General features: G+C 39.3%; 1 protein-coding gene across 3 annotated transcripts in view; it reads right to left on the bottom strand.

Moving 5' to 3' along the window:
• The window catches only part of syngap1a (synaptic Ras GTPase activating protein 1a), a 142,989-nt gene extending 122,383 nt beyond the window's left edge, over positions 1 to 20,606 (bottom strand). For 2 of the 3 annotated variants that reach the window (XM_058408770.1, XM_058408769.1), the window contains exon 1: positions 20,321 to 20,605. In XM_058408770.1, coding sequence (XP_058264753.1) covers positions 20,321 to 20,342 — 22 coding nt within the window. In that variant the 5' untranslated portion in view covers positions 20,343 to 20,605. Of the gene's footprint in view, positions 1 to 20,320 lie in introns of all 3 variants that reach the window. The other variant, XM_058408768.1, reaches the window with a different exon arrangement.
• Positions 20,607 to 21,642: the final 1,036 nt, after the last annotated feature.

The raw sequence follows: 21,642 nt of genomic DNA on the forward strand, positions 1-21,642 counted from the left end.
TGAGATCATCTGTAAAGCTTTAACTGGTTTACACTGGTGCTCAAAGCTCAAAATCAGTAAGGGGGCGGTGTCCTTTAAATTCAGTCTTTGGAGAGTCACTTCACTACACACACTTCAGTGTTTTCCCCACACTGAGCTCGACAACTAATTATCAAGTCAGATGTGAGTAACAGACCCTTCACACTGTTGTACAGGGGGTTGACGTCACATAGCCCAGACTCTCCACAAGCACAGTGGACAAACTGAAATCTTTTGGATTAGATCTCAGCTCTTTCTGCTAAACCAGTTGCTGTTTTTGTGTATGGTTGTGCATGTGACTATAGTATGTTGATCACACTCACTACTTGTTATGTATCAGGTTTGGTAAAAAAAATAGTTTACCTTAAAGCAGGAGTGTATATAATATATAAATCAAGCACATACAGGTCAAGCGCTTTAGTTAACGTTCACAGCAAACTCAATTTTCAATTTCACAGCATTTTCAACAATGGAGATTGTCTCAAAGCAGCTTCACAGGTATAGAGAAACATGGAATAATAATTAAAAAGCTTAAAATTAAATTAATATTTGTTCCTAATGAGCAAGCATGAGGTTATGGGTTATGGTGCCATGGAAAAACTCCCTGAGATGATATGAGGAAGAAACCAGGCTCAACCTCATCCTCATCTAGGTGACACCAGAAAGTGAAAACTGGGAAAATTCTGATCTCAGTAATTTTAGCCTTGAATCAGTGCCAGAAGGGATGGTTTGAGTATTTCAGAAACTGTTTATGTCCTTGAATTTTTGAGTTTCTACAGGATGGTGTGAAAAAACATCCAGTGAGCATCAGTTATGTGAAGTTATATCTCATAAACATCTTGTTGATGAGAGAGTTGAGAGGAGAATGGTCAGACTGGTTTGAGCTGACAGGAAGGTTAGAGTAAATATCCACTCAAATATCCACTCTATACAACTGCGTTGAGCAGAAAACCATCTCAGAACCTACATCACATCAAATCCTGAGGCAGCTGTGTTACATCACATTGTGTTCGCTCGTGTCAGCCAAGAACAGGAATGTGAGGCCTGGTACAGACTTAATGAAATTGGACAGCTAATGATTGGATTTTCAAAAAACGTGGTCTGATTAATCTCAGTTTCTGAGGTTCAGAATTTGGCATCAACAAGAATGGTTCCATGGATCCAACCTGCTGTGTGCCAACAGCTCTGGCTGGTGGTGGTATAATGGTGTTGGGAATATTATCTGGCACCCCTTAATACCAACCAAACATGATTTGAGTGCTGCAGCATTTACTGAGTATTTATGCATCACTTTACCCATCTTATACCAGATAATTCCAGCAAACGTTTCAAACTGGGTCTCTGAACATGAAAATGACTTCAGTGTATGTAATGGCCTCCTGAGTAACTAGGTCTGTAACTAAGAGGACAATTTTGGGATGTGGTAGAACGTGATGAACGTGTAGCTGACAATCCTGTAGTGTGATGCAATCAAGTCAACATCTTGGGGAATCCAAGCCATGAAAAACTGATGCTGCTCTGAGAGAAAAGGGGAGGTTCTACTCAGTATTAGTATAGTGTTTCTCATAAAAGTGGCTGGCTGGTATATTATTTGTATGGAGACAAAACATCAACAGATGTTAAGATGCTGGACTGCTCATCAGAAGGTCATGAGCTCAAATCCCAGGGCTACCAAGCAGCCACTGCTGGGCCCCTGAGCAAGGCCCTAAACCCTCAACTGCTTAGTTGTATAAAAGAGATAATCCGAAGTTGCTCTGGATAATGTAAACATTTTCACATGATACAGATCAGACATTGGCAGAAACCCGAAAATTTTTCCTGAAATGGCACTGGTCAGATTGAACATGAACTATAACTTGGATATTTTATGGATTTTTTTGTATGTATGTCAGTAATAGTGGTCATATTTGCTTAATGCTTCTTTTGCCACCAACAGCCAGCTCTCGCATATCATTCAACAGGGTGAGGGCTAACACATGCTTCCTGAGATGTGTGAAACCAGCCAATCACATCTTTTCAAACTGCCGTGTCACAGAGCAGTATAACACACTTGAATGAAAGCGTGATCTGCGCTCATCCAAATACTTGCATCACTCCGGATTTTCTAACATGAAGTGTTAATCATTTGATTAATCTAATAGTAGTGAAGCCTGTCACGTCTATCCAATTATGAGGACTGAGAAGTGGACTGGTTTTCCAGTGCCTTGAATAACACTGGCTATAAAATTCTAGCTCTAACAGGCACAAATCCAAGCTTTTTGTGTTCATATTACATGAAACCATCATTTTCTTAGTTTATTTATATGCTAAAATTAAGATTTCTTGTACAGTAGGTCTAACAATGCATGCATTCAAAAAACACATGAGCTTTAGAGTAAGACCATAGCACTGTCCATGGTCCTGAAACATTAATCAGTAAGATATGCATAAATACTGGTGTATGTGATTCATCTACTGTATATTAGTAAATTTTATAGGTTAGCCAGTAGTTTATGCTATAATTCAAATCACATGTTTATTATAACGTGCATGTTCTAATACGCTGTGTTTCTCTAATAAGATTTTATTTGTAAAGATGTGCCTGGAGGACAATCTAAATAATCTAAGAAAATCAAATAAAATACTCCAGTGTAAGGAGTCTCCAGTGTCACCGTAATATTCAGGAAGTTTTCTACCACAGAAAAGTGTATATACAGGACAGAGATGTATGTGACGAAATGACTTTAAAGCTGCCGTAACATAAGTGATAACTTGTCTCATGGACATTTCACATTATTGCATAATACATAGAGATATGAAAGTATCTGAAAAAAATAGAATAAAACACAGCATTGCATATTGTTCATGTAAAAGGATTACATTGTTGTTGATTATTCCCCCATAACTCCACACCCTCGAGTGTTTTATTCCTGACTCATTGAAATTATTTCTGCCCCCCAGGTCTCTGGTGTCTCTTCTCTTCTTGAGATACAGTGGAACTTTGGCATACAAATGCCCTCCCTAAGAAATTGAATTTTTTAAGAATTTTACATTGTCATATGAAGCATTTTCTGCACACGAATGAACCAAACTGAACCGAAAGTGCGTACGTCCGGGAGCCCTTCAAAACTTGTTTAATCAGTGGAAAGCCAACCAAAGCCAACAAAAGCGAGTTCATGAATTTGTCAGTGAAAGCTGTTTGGAAAGAGTCAACCCACAATACCTGCGTTGCCTTCGGCATGCGTTCAAAAGCTAGGTGATTTTTCGGGTGTTTTTTGTTGACAGATTGGTGGCATGGGTGGTCTGTTCTATTTTTAGCCCAAGCTTGGTGGCACAACTTCCTGTAAGGACCCTTGACATGGAATGCTTGGCTTGGGTCAGCAGCCATACGGTTTATATATGCGTCGTCTTCGTATTGGTCATATTGGACATATTTTTGGGTGGCTGTAACGGATGAGAACAAATAAAATTTGTATGCCGAGGTTCCACTGTATAACTAAACAATGTTACCTAAGCATTTGTATACTATTTAAATACAAAATCCAGTAATCAAATAAGAAAAGGATGGCTTATTAAATAATATCTGAACACCCCTACCCCTTTGCAGTAGGGTATTCGTTTGCCTTTTTTCTCTGCTTGTGTAATTTTAGAGAGCTTTTTCTCTCCATATTTAGCCCAGGTTATTTCTGAGCACTCAGTCTAAGGTTAGAAGCATGTCAGATTTCATACAGGATTGCAGGCCAGATCTTGCTGGCTTGGTTGCTTTGCTAGGTAACTAATTGCATGTCGATGGCTTAGAGTGACTCTGAGCAGGATACTGTCTGCTCAAGGTTGTGTGTATGTGTGTGTGTGTGTGTGTGTGTACAGTGCTGTAATGTGCTAATTTGACTCCGTGTGTGTTGCAGTAGGGAGCAAAAAACACGTCTGAGTCAGCAACAAAAAACTTACTGAGAGCTGGATCTCATCAGTGTCAGCGATGTCGTGCAGCTTTCTATTTTATCGCCTCTTCACCTAGCCATCACAGTATATTCTGGGCAGATCATCATTGTTTTTTATCCTCCCAGGTTACAGTATAAATGTAGCCTCAAAGTCATAAGTACATAATGCTTGTTTAACGTACCACTCCAAAGACAAATGATTAACTAATAAATAAATCAGTATTTCTACTAAAAGTCCAGGATGTTCACTTTATCCCCTAAAAAAGCTTGGCTCACAGGCTGGTTAGGTAAGAAAGCATCTATTCATAAGAGAGTCTCAAAAAAGAAAAGTGACGTAAGCTTTTGGAACCAATCCAAACCTGTTTCATTATAAAGGTCATGTAGACAAAGTGAATGCGGTACGGTGTATATTTTTTGACAGGCCAATGCCAGGAGAAATATTCCAGGTTATTAAACTATTCAGATTAAAATGAAATGTTAATCCACTCAATCAGTGATTTGTGGCATTCAGTAAATGGGTCGCCGGATAGAGCTAGCAGAAACTGGGGGTGCTGGTTTTCATTATTTTCAAATATAGCTGGTAATTTAACAACAGGCAATTCCATGGAAAGGTCAACCTTGCCACGGAAAAATAAATTTATATGCACAGGGGGAAAAAATGACTTTTAAACTGCTCACTTAGGTCTATCTTTAACTGCTCTAATTTAATTTTTAAGGAAATTGTAATCATTTATCTATGTAATATGAGAGCTGCTCACTGGATCTAAGACTTAAATACATTGAGCTGCATATTTTATTCACCCAGGCTAGTCATTTACTTAAACTCATCAATACAGCTACAGTTGCAAATTCTTATCCATTTCCATGCAGTGTGTTGTAATTGCTAACTAGCTGTTCATGTTGACCTAGCTGTGACATTGAGGTGTTGAAACCCCTCGCAGCAACTCGTACCAGCACCACACACACGCTTGCAACCGTTTCAGTGTATATGCTGAGATCTAGAAATATTATCTGCTCAGTGGTGGTCTTTTGCTGGTCCCTTGCCACAGAATAACATGGTAATGGATGGCTGATGGATTACACACACAAAAATATGGAGGAAAAAATGTTGTCTAGAATGTATACATACATTTTCAATTCTCTCTGAAATACGACCTGACAAATGGCACATTTTAATAAGGGCTTTTTTACTATTGGTCAACATTGTGTACTCGCTTGTGTGCTTCATAATAATTTTAGCGATTCATTAGTGCTATTGATATTTCTAACTATTTATTCTTTTAGCATGAAATAGATCAGTATGTTCTGTTGTCTCTCAGTAAAAAATAAATAAATATAATTTTTCCTCCAGATTATTTTATTAATAATTAATATATTAATAATTTCTATAATTATAGAAATTTGCTATTATTTACTGTACATTATTTGTTATTATTAAAAGGTATTATATTATACACGTTCGTAACACATCATCGGCAGTGACTGACACTGATATAGTCGTCAGTATTTTTTAAAAAATGAATGAGGTTGTGTTTTTTAATAATGAATGAGGTTGATAATTTAGTTTATCACCTTTTTTTTTGCCCAAAATGCCTTTAAACAAGCACATATTGCCCAATCAAAGTACAAATTGCTCTAAAGGGCAGATAACATACATGTTTTTTTCTTCTTTTTTTAATGAAAAAGATTTCTTGTATACATGGAGGAAAAACGGAGCACGAATCTAATATAGCATTACAGATTTAAAATACTTTAAATGAATAAACATCACAATTTTTTACTTGTTACATGGCAACTGTGTCTTGCATTTTTACTTACAACATTCCTGTTACACCATCAAGAAGACCACATTATATGATGCTCAAAACGAATAGTTTCATGGTCAGGCTATGGCAGATATTAGATTTTAGCCTCCCATTTAATATCACGACCAGCCATGATTTATATCAATCAATTTGTAAGTGAAACTTTCCATTTTTTGACACGTTATTTGCCCTGGAAGATAGACAGGTTACACAGCAGCATAGATTTCAAACCCAAAACAACTGGACATTGGGCCTTACTTATCAATATTGTTATTAAACAGATTTATGCGTATGTGTGTTTACACAAATGAGAAATTAATTATTCATAAATCAAGTATTAAGAAAATAAACTGCTTATCTTTAATAATGTTTACATCGTTTAGCAAATTTCATTATGACGGAACAAGTCGCTTTATATTATTAATTACTCAATTAATTACTTACATAATTACTTAATTAATTAATTAGTAATCGATCAGTTTCCGCCAAAAGAGATGGTGTTGCTTAAATGGAGGATCTACACATAAACTGTAATGCTGCCTCAGCTGATGGAAGATATTGCGCTCCCTTTTTGTTGCTGATATTTTATTTTTGTAAGCTTCATTCCACTTCTGTTCTGTTTTTCTGGCTTTACTTCCAGATCGATCATTTTGTGCTCACAGCTGTTGAACTTTTATGCAGTTTTGTGCGTCACTGCATGCAAATCAGCAGTGCCGTGCATGCACTTGGTAATTTATGGCTGATTGGCATTCATTAACATATATATACACAAGCACAGAGAAAATCAGCATGTCCTAATCCAGAGGAAATTTTTTGTTTGGGTTGGTTTGTACAAACATTTACACACAACTTTACTAAAAGATTGATAAATTAAGGCTCGCTGTTTGTCCTAATCATGAATCCTTACTCTTTTTTTTTTACACTGCTGTTTGTGGTGTGGTGATCTTTCACAGTAATCTTATTGTGATTCAATAAGTAGCACACTTGAACTGAGAGAACTTGAACACTTGAGCATCACTGATGCTAAGCCTTGTACAGGTGATGAAACACTCTGCAAATTAACACGGGTCTATGCACATGCAGTGGGCAACATCAAGAACACTTCACTGCAAAACATCACCTTCATCCGATCTCATGGCGCTGACACACCTGCAAATCAGACATGGCCTCATTTAAAATTCATCCGGCTCATTTTTATATTATAGGCATAAACTGGCTAGATCTAAAGCCTAATAAACAATTTCAACCCTGATTTCTCCAGATCAGCGATTAATGGCTGTGCCCTTTGCTCAGAGCCCACTCATGTAGTGCAAATAGTTTGATGAGACAATTTTCTCAGGGTGCCTGCAATTGCAACTTTTATTTTCTCGGAGCTTAACTGTCTAGTCATCTGTGAACATGTGTGTAGTGTCTAACTCTCGTCTGTGAGCACTTGTGTAGTGTAAAACTCTCGTCTGTGAGCATGTGTGTAGTGTATAACCCTCGTCTGTGAGCATGTGTGTAGTGTATAACCCTCGTCTGTGAGCACTCATGTAGTGTATAACCCTCATCTGTGAGCATGTGTGTAGTGTATAACCCTCGTCTGTGAGCACTCATGTAGTGTATAACCCTCGTCTGTGAGCATGTGTGTAGTGTATAACCCTCATCTGTGAACATGTGTGTAGTGTATAACCCTCGTCTGTGAGCATGTGTGTAGTGTATAACCCTCATCTGTGAACATGTGTGTAGTGTATAACCCTCGTCTGTGAGCATGTGTGTAGTGTATAACCCTCGTCTGTGAGCACTCATGTAGTGTATAACCCTCGTCTGTGAGCACTCATGTAGTGTATAACCCTCGTCTGTGAGCATGTGTGTAGTGTATAACCCTCGTCTGTGAGCACTCATGTAGTGTATAACCCTCATCTGTGAACATGTGTGTAGTGTATAACCCTCGTCTGTGAGCATGTGTGTAGTGTATAACCCTCGTCTGTGAACGTGTGTAGTGTATAACCCTCGTCTGTGAGTATGTGTGTAGTGTATAACCCTCGTCTGTGAGTATGTGTGTAGTGTATAACCCTCGTCTGTGAGTATGTGTGTAGTGTATAACCCTTGTCTGTGAGCATGTGTGTAGTGTATAAATCTCGTCTGTGAACATGTGTGTAGTGTATAACCCTCGTCTGTGAGTATGTGTGCAGTGTATAACCTTCATCTGTGAGCATGTGTGTAGTGTATAAATCTCGTCTGTAAGTATGTGTGTAGTGTATAAACCTCGTCTGTGAGCACTCATGTAGTGTATAACCCTCGTCTGTGAGTATGTGTGCAGTGTATAACCCTCGTCTGTGAGTATGTGTGTAGTGTATAACCCTCGTCTGTGAGTATGTGTGTAGTGTATAACCCTCGTCTGTGAGTATGTGTGTAGTGTATAACCCTCGTCTGTGAGTATGTGTGTAGTGTATAACCCTCATCTGTAAACATGTGTGTAGTGTATAACCCTCGTCTGTGAGCATGTGTGTAGTGTATAAATCTCGTCTGTAAGTATGTGTGTAGTGTATAACCCTCGTCTGTGAGTATGTGTGTAGTGTATAACCCTCGTCTGTGAGCATGTGTGCAGTGTATAACACTCGTCTGTGAGCATGTGTGTAGTGTATAACCCTCGTCTGTGAGCATGTGTGTAGTGTATAACACTCGTCTGTGAGCACTCATGTATTGTATAACCCTCGTCTGTGAGCATGTGTGTAGTGTATAACCCTTGTCTGTGAACATGTGTGAAGTGTATAACCCTCATCTGTGAGTATGTGTGTAGTGTATAACCCTCGTCTGTGAGCATGTGTGTAGTGTATAACCCTCGTCTGTGAACGTGTGAAGTGTATAACCCTCATCTGTGAGCACTCATGTAGTGTATAACCCTCGTCTGTGAGCACTCATGTATTGTATAACCCTCGTCTGTGAACGTGTGTAGTGTATAACCCTTGTCTGTGAGCATGTGTGTGATGTATAACCCTCGTCTGTGAACGTGTGTAGTGTATAACCCTCGTCTGTGAACATGTGTGTAGTGTATAACCCTCGTCTGTGAGCATGTGTGTACTGTACAACCCTCGTCTGTGAACGTGTGTAGTGTATAACCCTCGTCTGTGAGCATGTGTGTAGTGTATAACCCTCGTCTGTGAGCATGTGTGTACTGTACAACCCTTGTCTGTGAACGTGTGTAGTGTATAACCCTCGTCTGTGAGTATGTGTGTAGTGTATAACCCTCGTCTGTGAGTATGTGTGTAGTGTATAACCCTCGTCTGTGAGCATGTGTGTAGTGTATAACCCTCGTCTGTGAGCATGTGTGTAGTGTATAACCCTCGTCTGTGAACATGTGTGTAGTGTATAACCCTCATCTGTGAGCATGTGTGTAGTGTATAACCCTCGTCTGTGAGCACTTGTGTAGTGTATAAAAAGTGATTACAAATCATTTAGTATGAAAGAGGTAGCAAGTCTGCCAAAAAAGAGTTTGATAAGTAACGTAGTGTACACTCTGCATTAGTTGCTCTAAATAGCAGTTGATAAGATGTGCATTTTTTAAACAGAGAACACAGAAACCCTACAGCTGTCAGTTGTGTTAAAGCAGAAGCATCTATCAGGTTTGAATACATACATAGTTTTTGCTTCTGATCGATTCAGCAAAATTTCACTGATACAATTTGCTGGATTGGCAATGTACTAATGTGTAAATGTGCACTATAAGCTAAATGCTAGACTGAGAGAAACACACTAGGGGACACGTTTATAACATACTGCATTGGGTGTTCTTTTAACCCGCATTTAAAAAAATCACAAGATTTCACATTACACCATAACACTGATCAGTAATCTATGTTTAATCGTTATTCATATCAGTAAGGATGGATCACGTGCATCAAAGTAAATAAATAAATAACATTTAAGCATGTGATTTTGTGTGGAAGACAGTGAGGTAGTAAGCGAGCATGTGCCAAGTCCATATTTCCACTTTAGGGTTTTTTTGTATTTATGAGTGCAGTTCTCATTAGTGCTGTTGATGTTCAAAACCATCAAGTACCAATTTATGGCAACAAAGGAGCTAAAGATGCTGTGGGTGTCAGTTTGAGCTTTCTGCCTGCTGACTCTTTCCAGTTTGGTCTGAAAAAAAAAATCTGCATTCTTTATACTTTAAAAAGGTAATTTCTAAACAGGTAAATGATCTCTGGTGGCGTCTGGGCAGGCGTCAATTACTGCATTTCAGTTCACAATACTTGCTTTCTGAATTATTATTAGGACACTGTATTAATTTATCCATTTTGCTCTTTCTCCTCAGCAGGACAGGCTTTAATAATCTGTACACTGTAATTTTATACATTTACTATATCGCCAAAAGTATTCGCTCACCCAAATAATCAGAATCAGGTGTTCCAATCACTTCCATGGCCACAGGTGTATAAAATCAAGCACCTAGGCATGCAGACTGTTTTTACAAACATTTGTGAAAGAATGGGTCACTCTCAGGAGCTCAGTGAATTCCAGCGTGGAACTGTGATAGGATGCCACCTGTGCAACAAATCCAGTCGTGAAATTTCCTCGCTCCTAAATATTCCACAGTCAACTGTCAGCTGTATTATAAGAACGTGGAAGTGTTTGGGAACGACAGCAACTCAGCCACGAAGTGGTAGGCCACGTAAACTGACGGAGCGGGGTCAGCGGATGCTGAGGCACATAGTGCGAAGAGGTCGCCAACTTTCTGCAGAGTCAATCGCTACAGACCTCCAAACTTCATGTGGCCTTCAGATTAGCTCAAGATCAGTGCGCAGAGAGCTTCATGGAATGGGTTTCCATGGCCGAGCAGCTGCATCCAAGTCATACATCACCAAGTGCAATGCAAAGCGTCGGATGCAGTGGTGTAAAGCACGCCGCCACTGGACTCTAGAGCAGTGGAGACGCGTTCTCTGGAGTGACGAATCGCGCTTCTCCATCTGGCAATCTGATGGACGAGTCTGGGTTTGGCGGTTGCCAGGAGAACGCTACTTGTCTGACTGCATTGTGCCAAGTGTAAAGTTTGGTGGAGGGGGGATTATGGTGTGGGGTTGTTTTTCAGGAGCTGGGCTTGGCCCCTTAGTTCCAGTGAAAGGAACTCTGAATGCTTCAGCATACCAAGACATTTTGGACAATTCCATGCTCCCAACTTTGTGGGAACAGTTTGGAGCTGGCCCCTTCCTCTTCCAACATGACTGTGCACCAGTGCACAAAGCAAGGTCCATAAAGACATGGATGACAGAGTCTGGTGTGGATGAACTTGACTGGCCTGCACAGAGTCCTGACCTCAACCCGATAGAACACCTTTGGGCTGAATTAGAGTGGAGACTGAGAGCCAGGCCTTCTCGTCCAACATCAGTGTGTGACCTCACAAATGTGCTTCTGGAAGAATGGTCAAAAATTCCCATAAACACACTCCTAAACCTTGTGGACAGTCTTCCCAGAAGAGTTGAAGCTGTTATAGCTGCAAAGGGTGGACCGACGTCATATTGAACCCTGTGGATTAGGAATGGGATGTCACTTAAGTTCATATGCGAGTCAAGGCAGGTGAGCGAATATTTTTGGCAATATAGTGTATATATAGCTAAAAAATAGTGTATAGTAGTTAATTTCCTTTTTGTCTGTTTATCTCTCCCTCTCTTTTAAGAGGCACAAAAACTAACTATAAATATATTTCATTACTAAAGCATTCTTTAGCTGCATGTTTATTTTTCTCTCATCTGGTGAACAGAATTATTGTATTACGTTGATGATGCTACCAAGAAGGACTTGACATTTACACCATTTGGTAGATGCCCTTGTCCAGAGCGACTTACATTTTCTCTTATTTTATACAACCAAGCAATTGAGGGTTAAGGGCCTTGCTCAGGGGTCCAGCAGTGGCAGCTTGGTGGACCCAGGACTCAAACTCAAAACCTTCCAATTAGCAGACCAACACCTTAACCACTAAGCTACCACATCCTCCGTAAGACATAGTTAGACTTAATAAGACACACAAATGTAAAAGATCCTAGAAAATGGTATCTTCTGAGTCACAAAATGCCAGAAACACACTTGCACACACAAGTCACAGTTTGTTGTGCATTGGTACAATCGCTGACCTATTCACACGGCTCTATATCTAAAAATATACATTTTTTATTACAAAGCCGCAGCCATCACGGACTGCAAGCCCACAGTGAGTCTCTCTCATACACAGATAGGGCACTGATGTTGTTCTATAATTTTCAGTGTTGTGTAACTCTTTAATCCATTTCCTGTATAAATAGCAACACTAACATTATTTTCAGGATAGGATAACAGCCAAAGAGTTCGATACTGTATCTAAGACTATTAAAAGTTAATGAACTCATGCAAACGATGTGCTACCAGAGGGATGAAATATGAGCGCACATTAGATCAGCCTTCTGGAAGGATTGTTCTTGGCAGTGCACTGACTGTGAAAAATAAATTACGTTTCTTTTATCTGCCCTAAGGTCATTAAAATAATGGCAAAGAATGCACGCACTTTACACACATATCATCCAATAGGGTTAAAGTACCTGGACTATTAAGTGCATATAACACCCAAAACTTGACTCCCGTTAAATCCTTATGACACCAGGGGTGCTCTTCACTGACTATGTATTTTTTTCACTGTGGCAAACCTCCAGCATGACCAATCCTTTAGTAAATAATGACCACTGCATGTCATGAATATTATTTATATCAGGAGTTCTTAACGCCAAGACCGACACAGATTAAACTCTTCCCTACTGCTCACACACCTGCTCCAACTGATCACTTAATGATGAAGATGTCGAGAGTAAGGAAAGTGTCACACTGTGAAGAACAGGAAGTCCCCACGACTGGAGTTAAGAACACTTCCTGTATAATGATATTCAATACAATTCTGATAAACTGCATATGATCAGCACCACCCTATACATGAATTTAAACAAAAAACTCATCACGGCATCGCCATGGATCCTTCTTGGTTAAAGAAATGATGTAATTCTGTTCACTAACAGGATAAAAAAAATGTTTGTGGACAGTATTGCTAGGGATGAGAGGTATTTTTAGTAATCGAGCACATCACATGACTTTATCCTGTACATAAGGTGAACCTGCATTTTTCCATCTTATTAAAATCAAGGACGAGAAAAAAGAAAGGGTTTGTGAACTATAGTTTATGGCTGATCAAATGTAAGAAGTAACAAGATGTTATTGTTACATTTAAGCAAAATTAACTGCAGTTAGGGTGAAAAAAATCAAGATTTTTATGAACAAATTTGTATTAAATTTGTTAAAGATTGTATTTGCGTTAAAGATTTGTTCATTCTCGACATTGTTACAAAAATGGTAACAGCATTATCTATAGCAAATAGTTATAAGAAACAATGAATCTTTTAAATAAAGAATATTTAAAGAAAGTATATTAAAGGGAACATTATTTGCAAAAGATGTTGTTATTATTTTTGCATGACCTAAGGACGCTGCGTGAGTTTTTATGGTGTGACGTTAAATCAGTACGGTTTCCCACGGCATCAGTAATAAACCCTTTAAGTGAGTTACACTGTATATACAAGTATTAGCTTTCGATTAATCGAAGATAAGATAAGATAAGATAAGATAAGATAAGATAAGATAAGATAAGATAAGATAAGATAAGATAAGAACGTTACAGGAGGTCATTCAAACCATTTGCAATAACATACATACGATAGTTCACCTGTCTGTGACACTTTCAGCTTGCACATGTGTACTGTGGTGTAAATACTGATGTAAATATGGCTAAGTCCACAATCTGCACCAATCTGCACCTATAACTTATTGTATTCTATATTTAAGGTTTTCTTCTTTCTTCCTAGTCTTATATTTTTGTGTGTATATATGTATGTAATTTTATATTTTATATTTGTGAGTGTTAACCCAAGAATTTCCCTCATGGAATCAATAAAGTCTATCTATATATCTGTCTATCTGTCTGTCTGTCTGTCTCTATCTTTATTAATCCAGAAGGAAATTCTTTTGCCAGAGACTGCTTCAGATTACACCAGAGAAATAAATGTAAATGAAATATAAATGAAATCTGCTATAATATACAAAATGTATACAAAATCGACAAAGACAGGTGCTAGAGAATTAGGATATTACACATGGTATGATCTTAACATCCATACTGTAAATAATGAATGCTGTGAAATGCTGTGAAATGCAGCATTATATTTTACAAACCTTTTCAAACCTGTACTAATTCCAAATCTCAGAAATGATATTTGAACCTTCCTTTGCTCTGAGCTCAGTCCTCATCTTTACCTTAACATTTTACTTCATTTAACGTACGTGCAGTGTTTGGGATTAGACTTTTGTAAGTGTTTATGGGGTTAAAAAGCTGTCCTTTTCCTTCATATTGACTTAAATGATTATATAGCATGTATGGAATTTAAAAATGTAAATATGAATCATATAATCGTGTACAATCTTGATTAGAACATTTATAAAATTGTGTTATGACATTAATTTATATTAAAGTGAAAATCGACCGGTTTTAACTATAAATGGATAAAAAGTGTGATTAGTAAAAGGTAATAAGAGTTGCCAGGGTTGGTAAATTGCTGACGTATAAGAGAAATAAAACACTTTGATATGTGCTGTTAAAGGAAATTCAATATCAGGCTGCATAAAATTACACCCCTGTTGATGATTTTTCCTATAGCAGCCATGTGCAGGTGTTTTATTCTATAGATATCATATTAAAACAGACATTTACGGTGTTTGGCAGATGCCCTCATATCACTTATACATCTGAGCAATTGAGGGTTAAAAGCCTTCCTCAAGGGCCCAGCAGGGGCAGCTTGGTGGTTCTGGTATTCAAACTCACAACCTTCTAATCAATAATACAACACCTTAACCACTCAGCTTCCACTTCCCCCATTTACTGTGAAGACCAAATGCCTTCTGTGGAAGGTAGTCGAAGCGAATCTAAATGCCCTGCTTGCTGAATTGAAAAGACATCAGTCTTCTCTCTCCATCAATCATAGCCAAGCAAGCAAATCAAAAGTTGCATTCAAGTGCATGTAAAGGCAACAAGACTGTTGAAATAGTCCTTAACGCAGAACAAAATGTCTACACACTTATCTAGCCGAAACACTCTGAGCTGCCTTCACCTCCTGGACCTTAGGTTCAACTTTAGTTTCTGCAGAGAGGGTTACTTGGGGCAGTTATCACACTCCTCCATGCATATTCACCTGCCCTGTTATGTTGCTCGTGGGAAGCAGGTTAGTTTTTCACCTTCCCAGCCTGGCAGAATTTATTCAAAATATTCATGGCTGGTAAAATTAGGTGAGAGAATCCAAAAATAGAAAGAATAAAGAAGAGGTGCATCATGCAAATGTGCAGAGTTCTGACCTGGTACCAAGTGTTCCTGATACCTGTACTGTGTGTGCTGAACATGGTGGTATATTTTATAGCCAATAACCGGGACATGACTAGAGGTGTGTTGCTTAATGAACACTTACTAGCCTGTAAGTGTATTTTTTATGAATGAAATCTTTACAACAATCTTTAATGCAACATAAAACGTGTCTCAATACACTTCTAATCTAATGGGTCCCATTGATACAACAAGCACTGGGCTATTCGGTTCTGCTTTTATGATCCTTCATTCACAAAAGCTGCATTTTTAATGCCTTGGAACATTTGGTGTAATGTGTTGTGGAGCAGCGCAGCTTTGCAGTGGAACCTATTTAAAGAGCCAAAACTAATTTCATACTGTAATATCATCTTCCCGAATATTGAACACCTGTGTCTAAACATGCTATAAATAGTCTGGAACTTTCATTTGTACTTTCTGCAGTTCTAATCTTTGTGAAGATCACACTGATCCCTCTGTCTGCTTACTAGTTTCACAGTCTTCTCATGTCTGTTCCTTTCATGAATCTGGGATTTTTTTTTTCTTGGAGATGACAGACACAGTGGTTGGGTCAATGTTTCTGTTGCTGCTGAGGTCTATAAAACGTTCTCGTTCATCTATTTCCTAATCACAAACAGCCTCACCCAAAGATCCACCTTATGTATGGACCCAAGTGCACCCGAGAACCATATGGACTCATTCATATGTTCAACATCCCATAAAGCCTTAGAACCACTCAGAGACAGATGTACCAGGATGCTACCCTCATGCTGTTCAGCTGTATGACATGGCCAGGATCCCTGTAGTAGTGTTCTGAACTACAGTTTCGTTCAGCACTGCAAGGATTTGGCTGTAAGCCAGAACGTTGACAGAAGTGCTCCTTTTCTGGAGACCTGAAGCCACCCACACTGTCAGGTTCTGTACAGGTACAAGCACTGTAAATGTGCCCTCAAAGGTCCAATTATAGGCTTTGATGATGCTTGGTAATGATACGTCTTTACAGTCAGGTAACTAAATATATCAGTTACATACCTTCGAGGGTAACATCCCAGTGAAAAGCAGAAGGGTGCAAATAGCAAGGCTGAGTGTGGATGAGTTAAGCTAACTCAAGTAGCTTTTATTTGTTACATATACATTACTGAACAGTGAAATTCTTTCTTCGCATATCCCATATTTGGAGGGTTGGGGTCAGAGCGTAGGGTCAGCCATAATGCAGTGCCCCTGGAGCAAGAGGATTGGGGGCCTTGCTCAAAGGCCCAAAAGTGGCAGCTTGGCACTTGAGCACTTGGCACATTAGAGTCAACTGTATTGTGGATTAAGTAGTTGCATTAATTCATTTTCAGTATGTACTTTATCCTGTTCAGGGTCACACTGAGCGCAAGGTGGTAGAATAAACCCTGGATTGATTGCCAGTCTGTCACAAGTCACAATGTACACACACACACACACACACACATTCTGGTCTGAATGTTTTTGGACAGTGGAAGGAAACTAGATAATCCAACACAGACTCCACACAGACAGTAGCCCAAGCTCACCCAGGACACTGAGGGCATTGTGAGGTGGCAACTCTTAAGTAACTACAATTAAGACGTTTAGCTCATCTGGACTAAGTCCACCAACATATCTAATGCTCATGCAGTATTTCACCTAAAATGGCATAATATCTGAGATTCACACACTTGCTGTCATCATTCCACCTTGGTATGTGAGGGAAATGCTTTCTGATATCTCTAATTCTGCCTGAAGGTAGGATGTAAGGAAGGATGTAAAGTGGCCATAGACTTGCCAAATCTTCCACCTGGAAAGCGATCATGTGGGACAAATGGCTCCAGCTGGAGTGTGAAATCTCTGTCTTACAGTATGTTCCAGCCAAGGAAACCACTCACTGTCACTCACAGCACAGGTACATTTTCACTCCCTGAGGTTTTGTCTTAAATGCCTTTTACAGGTGCATTTTACTGTCCTTTAACTTAAAGGCGCCACCTAAATAACAGGCATTTATATAAACGAATAGTACAATTTGGTGCCTCATTTATTTATTTATTTGTTTATTTATTTATTTATTTGACAGGGAAATTGTGCTCAAGTGAAAAATTCCATTTTAGCTTCTTCCGGTGGCAGAGTCAAGAGATTCAGTTCATAGTTCAGATTTTCTCACAGAGTCGTCTCTGGGTTGCTTTTTTTTAAGATATGTACGTATATATTTATAGACAAAAGCCTAACCCTACAAAAAGAGGGTTTTCCTTATCGAATCCTTGAGCAACCCTTTTTCCAATGCCAATTTTGGATTAACAAGAATATATCTGGAAAGTCTTGAAATTATGTTTCTTCTATACAACCACTAAAGCTTGTAATATTTGTGTAGCAGTGGTAGGAAGCAAGAGTGTGTAATCAACGTGTTTAGTAAGGGCAAAGCAGAAATAATCTCAGGCACAGGCCACAGAATGGGATGAAATACTGGCAGGGAGAAAGACACTAGTATAATTCTCAGAAACGGAAGAACCAGGCGCATGGGTCAAAACCAGGAAGTCAAACCAATGCTGTGGAGCTAGGAATGGAAGGAAAACGACACAGGAGTGTGATAATGGACATTAGCATGAACAAAACTTATATACATAATACTTAAATGCACATTCTGATGATGAACTAAACAGAAACAGGCGGAAACAATTACAACGACTTTACTAAGGGGCAAAGGCAAGACCAGGAAGTGAAAATAACAACAATTAGAGCACTGTCTATGCACGAAAACTCCAACTACATATCTGAAAACACTTTTGTTTTAACAAGAATGAAAGAATTCTAAATATACCCAAAACTCTAATGTCTATCTTCCTGTATGGAAAAAAATTTATTAAATATCTCACCAGACAACTCTAGAAAGCTCTAATGTCTTTACCCTGATGTTTTATCTAACATGAAGCTAAAACATCTACTCAACAAAATTGATGAGAATCAATAAGAAAGATAGAATTGTAATTCTACAAGAGAGATTAGCCGGACTGGGCCATGAAGCATGCTGTGGTATCACTTTTCTTCGAAACATTTGATAAGACTGAGCGTGTTATCGTTTACATACACAATATCGTTATCCATCCTGCTTTTGGTTCAAAATGAAGCTGATCCCAAAAAAGTGTGGATTCACTGAAATATTAGCGAAATGCTGTAAACTAGCTTAGCTTGTGCGATCTGTGCATGTTCAATATAGACATTTATCTGTCATCGCTCCAGCTTGCCTGAGGATGAAACATTTTTGAGAACAATGAAGAAATGTCAATAACATGCCTTAAGCAGCGGTGTGTGGTGGTCATATGCATCTCAGGGAAAATTTTGGCCCTCACTGATAGGTAGATGTCACATGTCATGGGAAATTCTTTACTTATAAATGTCCGAATAAGCAGTTACCGCGGCTGAATGGTGACAACATTTCAATTCTTAACGAATAATCATTCATTTGTGGCTATAAATAAGTCCGTCTGTAGTAATAATATGTAGATTGGTAGTTACTCCACGTCTGACTAGTGTCACAGACTCTGAAAAGATGAATGGATGGGTCTGAATTTATTTAGAGATAATAAGCACACACCTCTCAGTCCATTCATCTTTAAACATTCTGGGTTTTTTTGCAGGCTGTAGTCTAATCATATCCGAGAGGGGATATAAAAACTGATTTAAAAAAAAAAAAAATCACAAAAGTCTGTGAAAACTTTCTTCTCTCTGATTTAATGTCTTAAGCCTTGAAGCTAATCTCTGGTCTGATGAGATGCCTTCAGCTAAATCATTTGCATCAGTGTGTGATTTGCTGCAACCGAATATCTGCTACAGAAACTGTTTACAACAAACTCGACTCACTGATCTTCAGTCTTTTTTTTTTTTTTAATGCATTTCAGCTGTAGTGTATTTTTTCCAAGTACTCAGTATGATCTTGGGTCCAAAACTGCAGTTCACCAGCCGACGAGTCCTGATACCTGGTGTAGAAAAGATTCATTTTTTTATATATATAATTTAGGTGCATTAGTTAAGATTAGTCTTTTGATTCTGAGATTAGGTCTCTAACAGTCTGTATTTAAATCATTTCCACCAATGTTCATGCTCCTCTACCAGGATCCCGTATAGTGTATATCCAACCAGGGGACTGTTTTGGACCAACCAGGTTTTCTTGGCGACTTAATAAACTTTTGCTAAACCCATTTATTGTTTATTATTCCTATTAATGTTTTGCACATCCTCCAGGTTATTTGTAAAAGTAAGTATTTGATCATCGATTACTGCAGCTTTAAAAGTATCTGTACTAGTGTTGAGTGTGCACATCATTAAAGAGCTACCCGAGTGAGTACCATCACTAATATAATATGGTTTACATTTATTTTTTCTCGGTCCATTGTCCTGTGGAGTGAGTGTGTGATTGAGCACAGAAAAAAAAGAAAAGAAAATGACCTCGCCATTTAAACTGAAGTGGTCCTGTTACTCTCGAGTCTCTCTTAGTGCATGCATCTCGTCGGTGTGTTCCTCACTTATGCCCACCACTACCATCCACACACTGCTGCTACACACTCCTGGGGTCGTTTCGCCTGCTATAAATAAACTGTTTCGGCCTTGGAGCACACAGCTGCATCGGCGCGGAACAACCGCGTCACGCCGTCACGCGCAGGTTCGATCGCTCCGTGCTGTCGTTGGTCGGCGCATTCCGTTGATTCGGTTATTGGATCAAAGTTAAAGTGAAACACGGGGCAAACTTCCTACCTTTGTTTGTCTGTTTTTTCTTGTGAAATTTCCAGAAATCAAGCGCTAATCGATATCTGCCTATCCATATGTGTTATAAAGTGGTTTAATCATCCACCAACAGGTAACTGCTGAGATTCGATCCCCTTCACTATAGCAGCCGTCGCATAACAACCGTCGTCATGGAAGCGATTTTTAGCTGATGCCCAACGTTTTAAAAGAATTTCTTTGAAAACTACATCCTATTAGATGCACGCTATTTTGTCTGAAGCACAGATTATCCGCGAATTACGCAACGCGCTCCGAGCATACCGAAGCCCGTCTCAGCAGGAGGAGAGATGGAGAAAGGAAATGAGAATGCTGTATTTAAAAAAAAAGAAGAAGAAGAAGAAGAAGAAGAAGAAGAAGAAGAAGAACATGAACAGGCCTAAATGTTCTATTTTAGCTCTTACCTTGTGAAGACACATAGGACATGATCCAACGGCATCGAACGCACCCACCCGCCTCACCGGGTAATCTGACGGTACTTTCTAACAAGCCTCATCCGGGCTAGAAGAACCCACATCGGTTCGCCGTGTGAGGATGTAGGCGGCCGTTAGAAATGCCCATGTCGGCTGCTGCACGGTGTGGCTAAGCTATGGCAACGAAATAAACCTCAATTTAATCCATATTGTCGGCGGAAAAGTGGGGGGGGAGATGCCGAACTACTAAAATGTAGTAGAATTGCGATGCGCGCGAGCAGTAAAGTGGAGGAGAGAGAGAGAGAGAGAGAGAGAGAGAAGGGGGGGCGCATGGAGGGGGGGTGCGACGTGTATGAGAGGCGCGCGCATGAATTATCGCGCTACCCGGATACTGATCTAAATGACTTTGAGCAGATGAAGGATTTTAAACTCCTCGTAGCTGCTTCTACTGATGTCACCAGGACACCACACACAGATACACAATACACCAAAGTCTCTCTCTCTCTCTCGCTCTCTCTCTCGCTTTATCAGTCATGCGCGGACGCGCGCAAAGTCACACTCAGGCGCGCTCCCGGCCAACGGGCATGTTATGATCATGTAAGCTGGTTACAGTAGTATGCTTTCACTTCCACCGCCAACGGCAAACACACACACACACACACACACACACACACGGAGAGAGAGAGAGAGAGAGAGAGAGAGAAGATGGTTATGATGATGATGATAATTATTATTATTATTATTATTATTATTTCTAATAATTTATTTAGATTTTTTTAAAATAATTAGCTAAAAGAAAATGTAGCTAGCTACATAGATCCTGAGCATTATTTTCCATGTGGAGTTTCTTTGCATGTTCTCCCTATGACCCAGAAACATGGCATTAGGTGGATTGTTGATGCTAACTTGCCCTTAAATGTGATGTGTGTGACCTGTGACAGCCCCACTCACAACGAGAAATCTGAATTATCTTAATCACTTTTTTGCAACTGTGGAACACAAAAATAGTGCAGACAGACGCTTTAATCCGAGCACGAGCTCCCCATGTCGGCAAGTAGGCCATATGTCTTCATCTCATTTTTTTTTTTTTTTATGAAACACTTATAAAATTATACACGTCTGGTGGATTCCACATTGCTGTGAAATGCGTAAAGTCTGTTGCTGGATCTGGAGTCATCATGCTGTGTTCGCTCATGCATCGGCTGGTTCAAATGGACACGTTGGCACAGAGCTCTGGAAGAAAAACCAGTGTTCACAGTAAGGGGCTTCCTGTATATGTCTTCCCTTTTTTTAATCCATTCTCTGAGGAATGC

This window comes from Hemibagrus wyckioides, linkage group LG14, assembly GCF_019097595.1.
Source record: "Hemibagrus wyckioides isolate EC202008001 linkage group LG14, SWU_Hwy_1.0, whole genome shotgun sequence".
NCBI lineage: Eukaryota > Metazoa > Chordata > Actinopteri > Siluriformes > Bagridae > Hemibagrus > Hemibagrus wyckioides.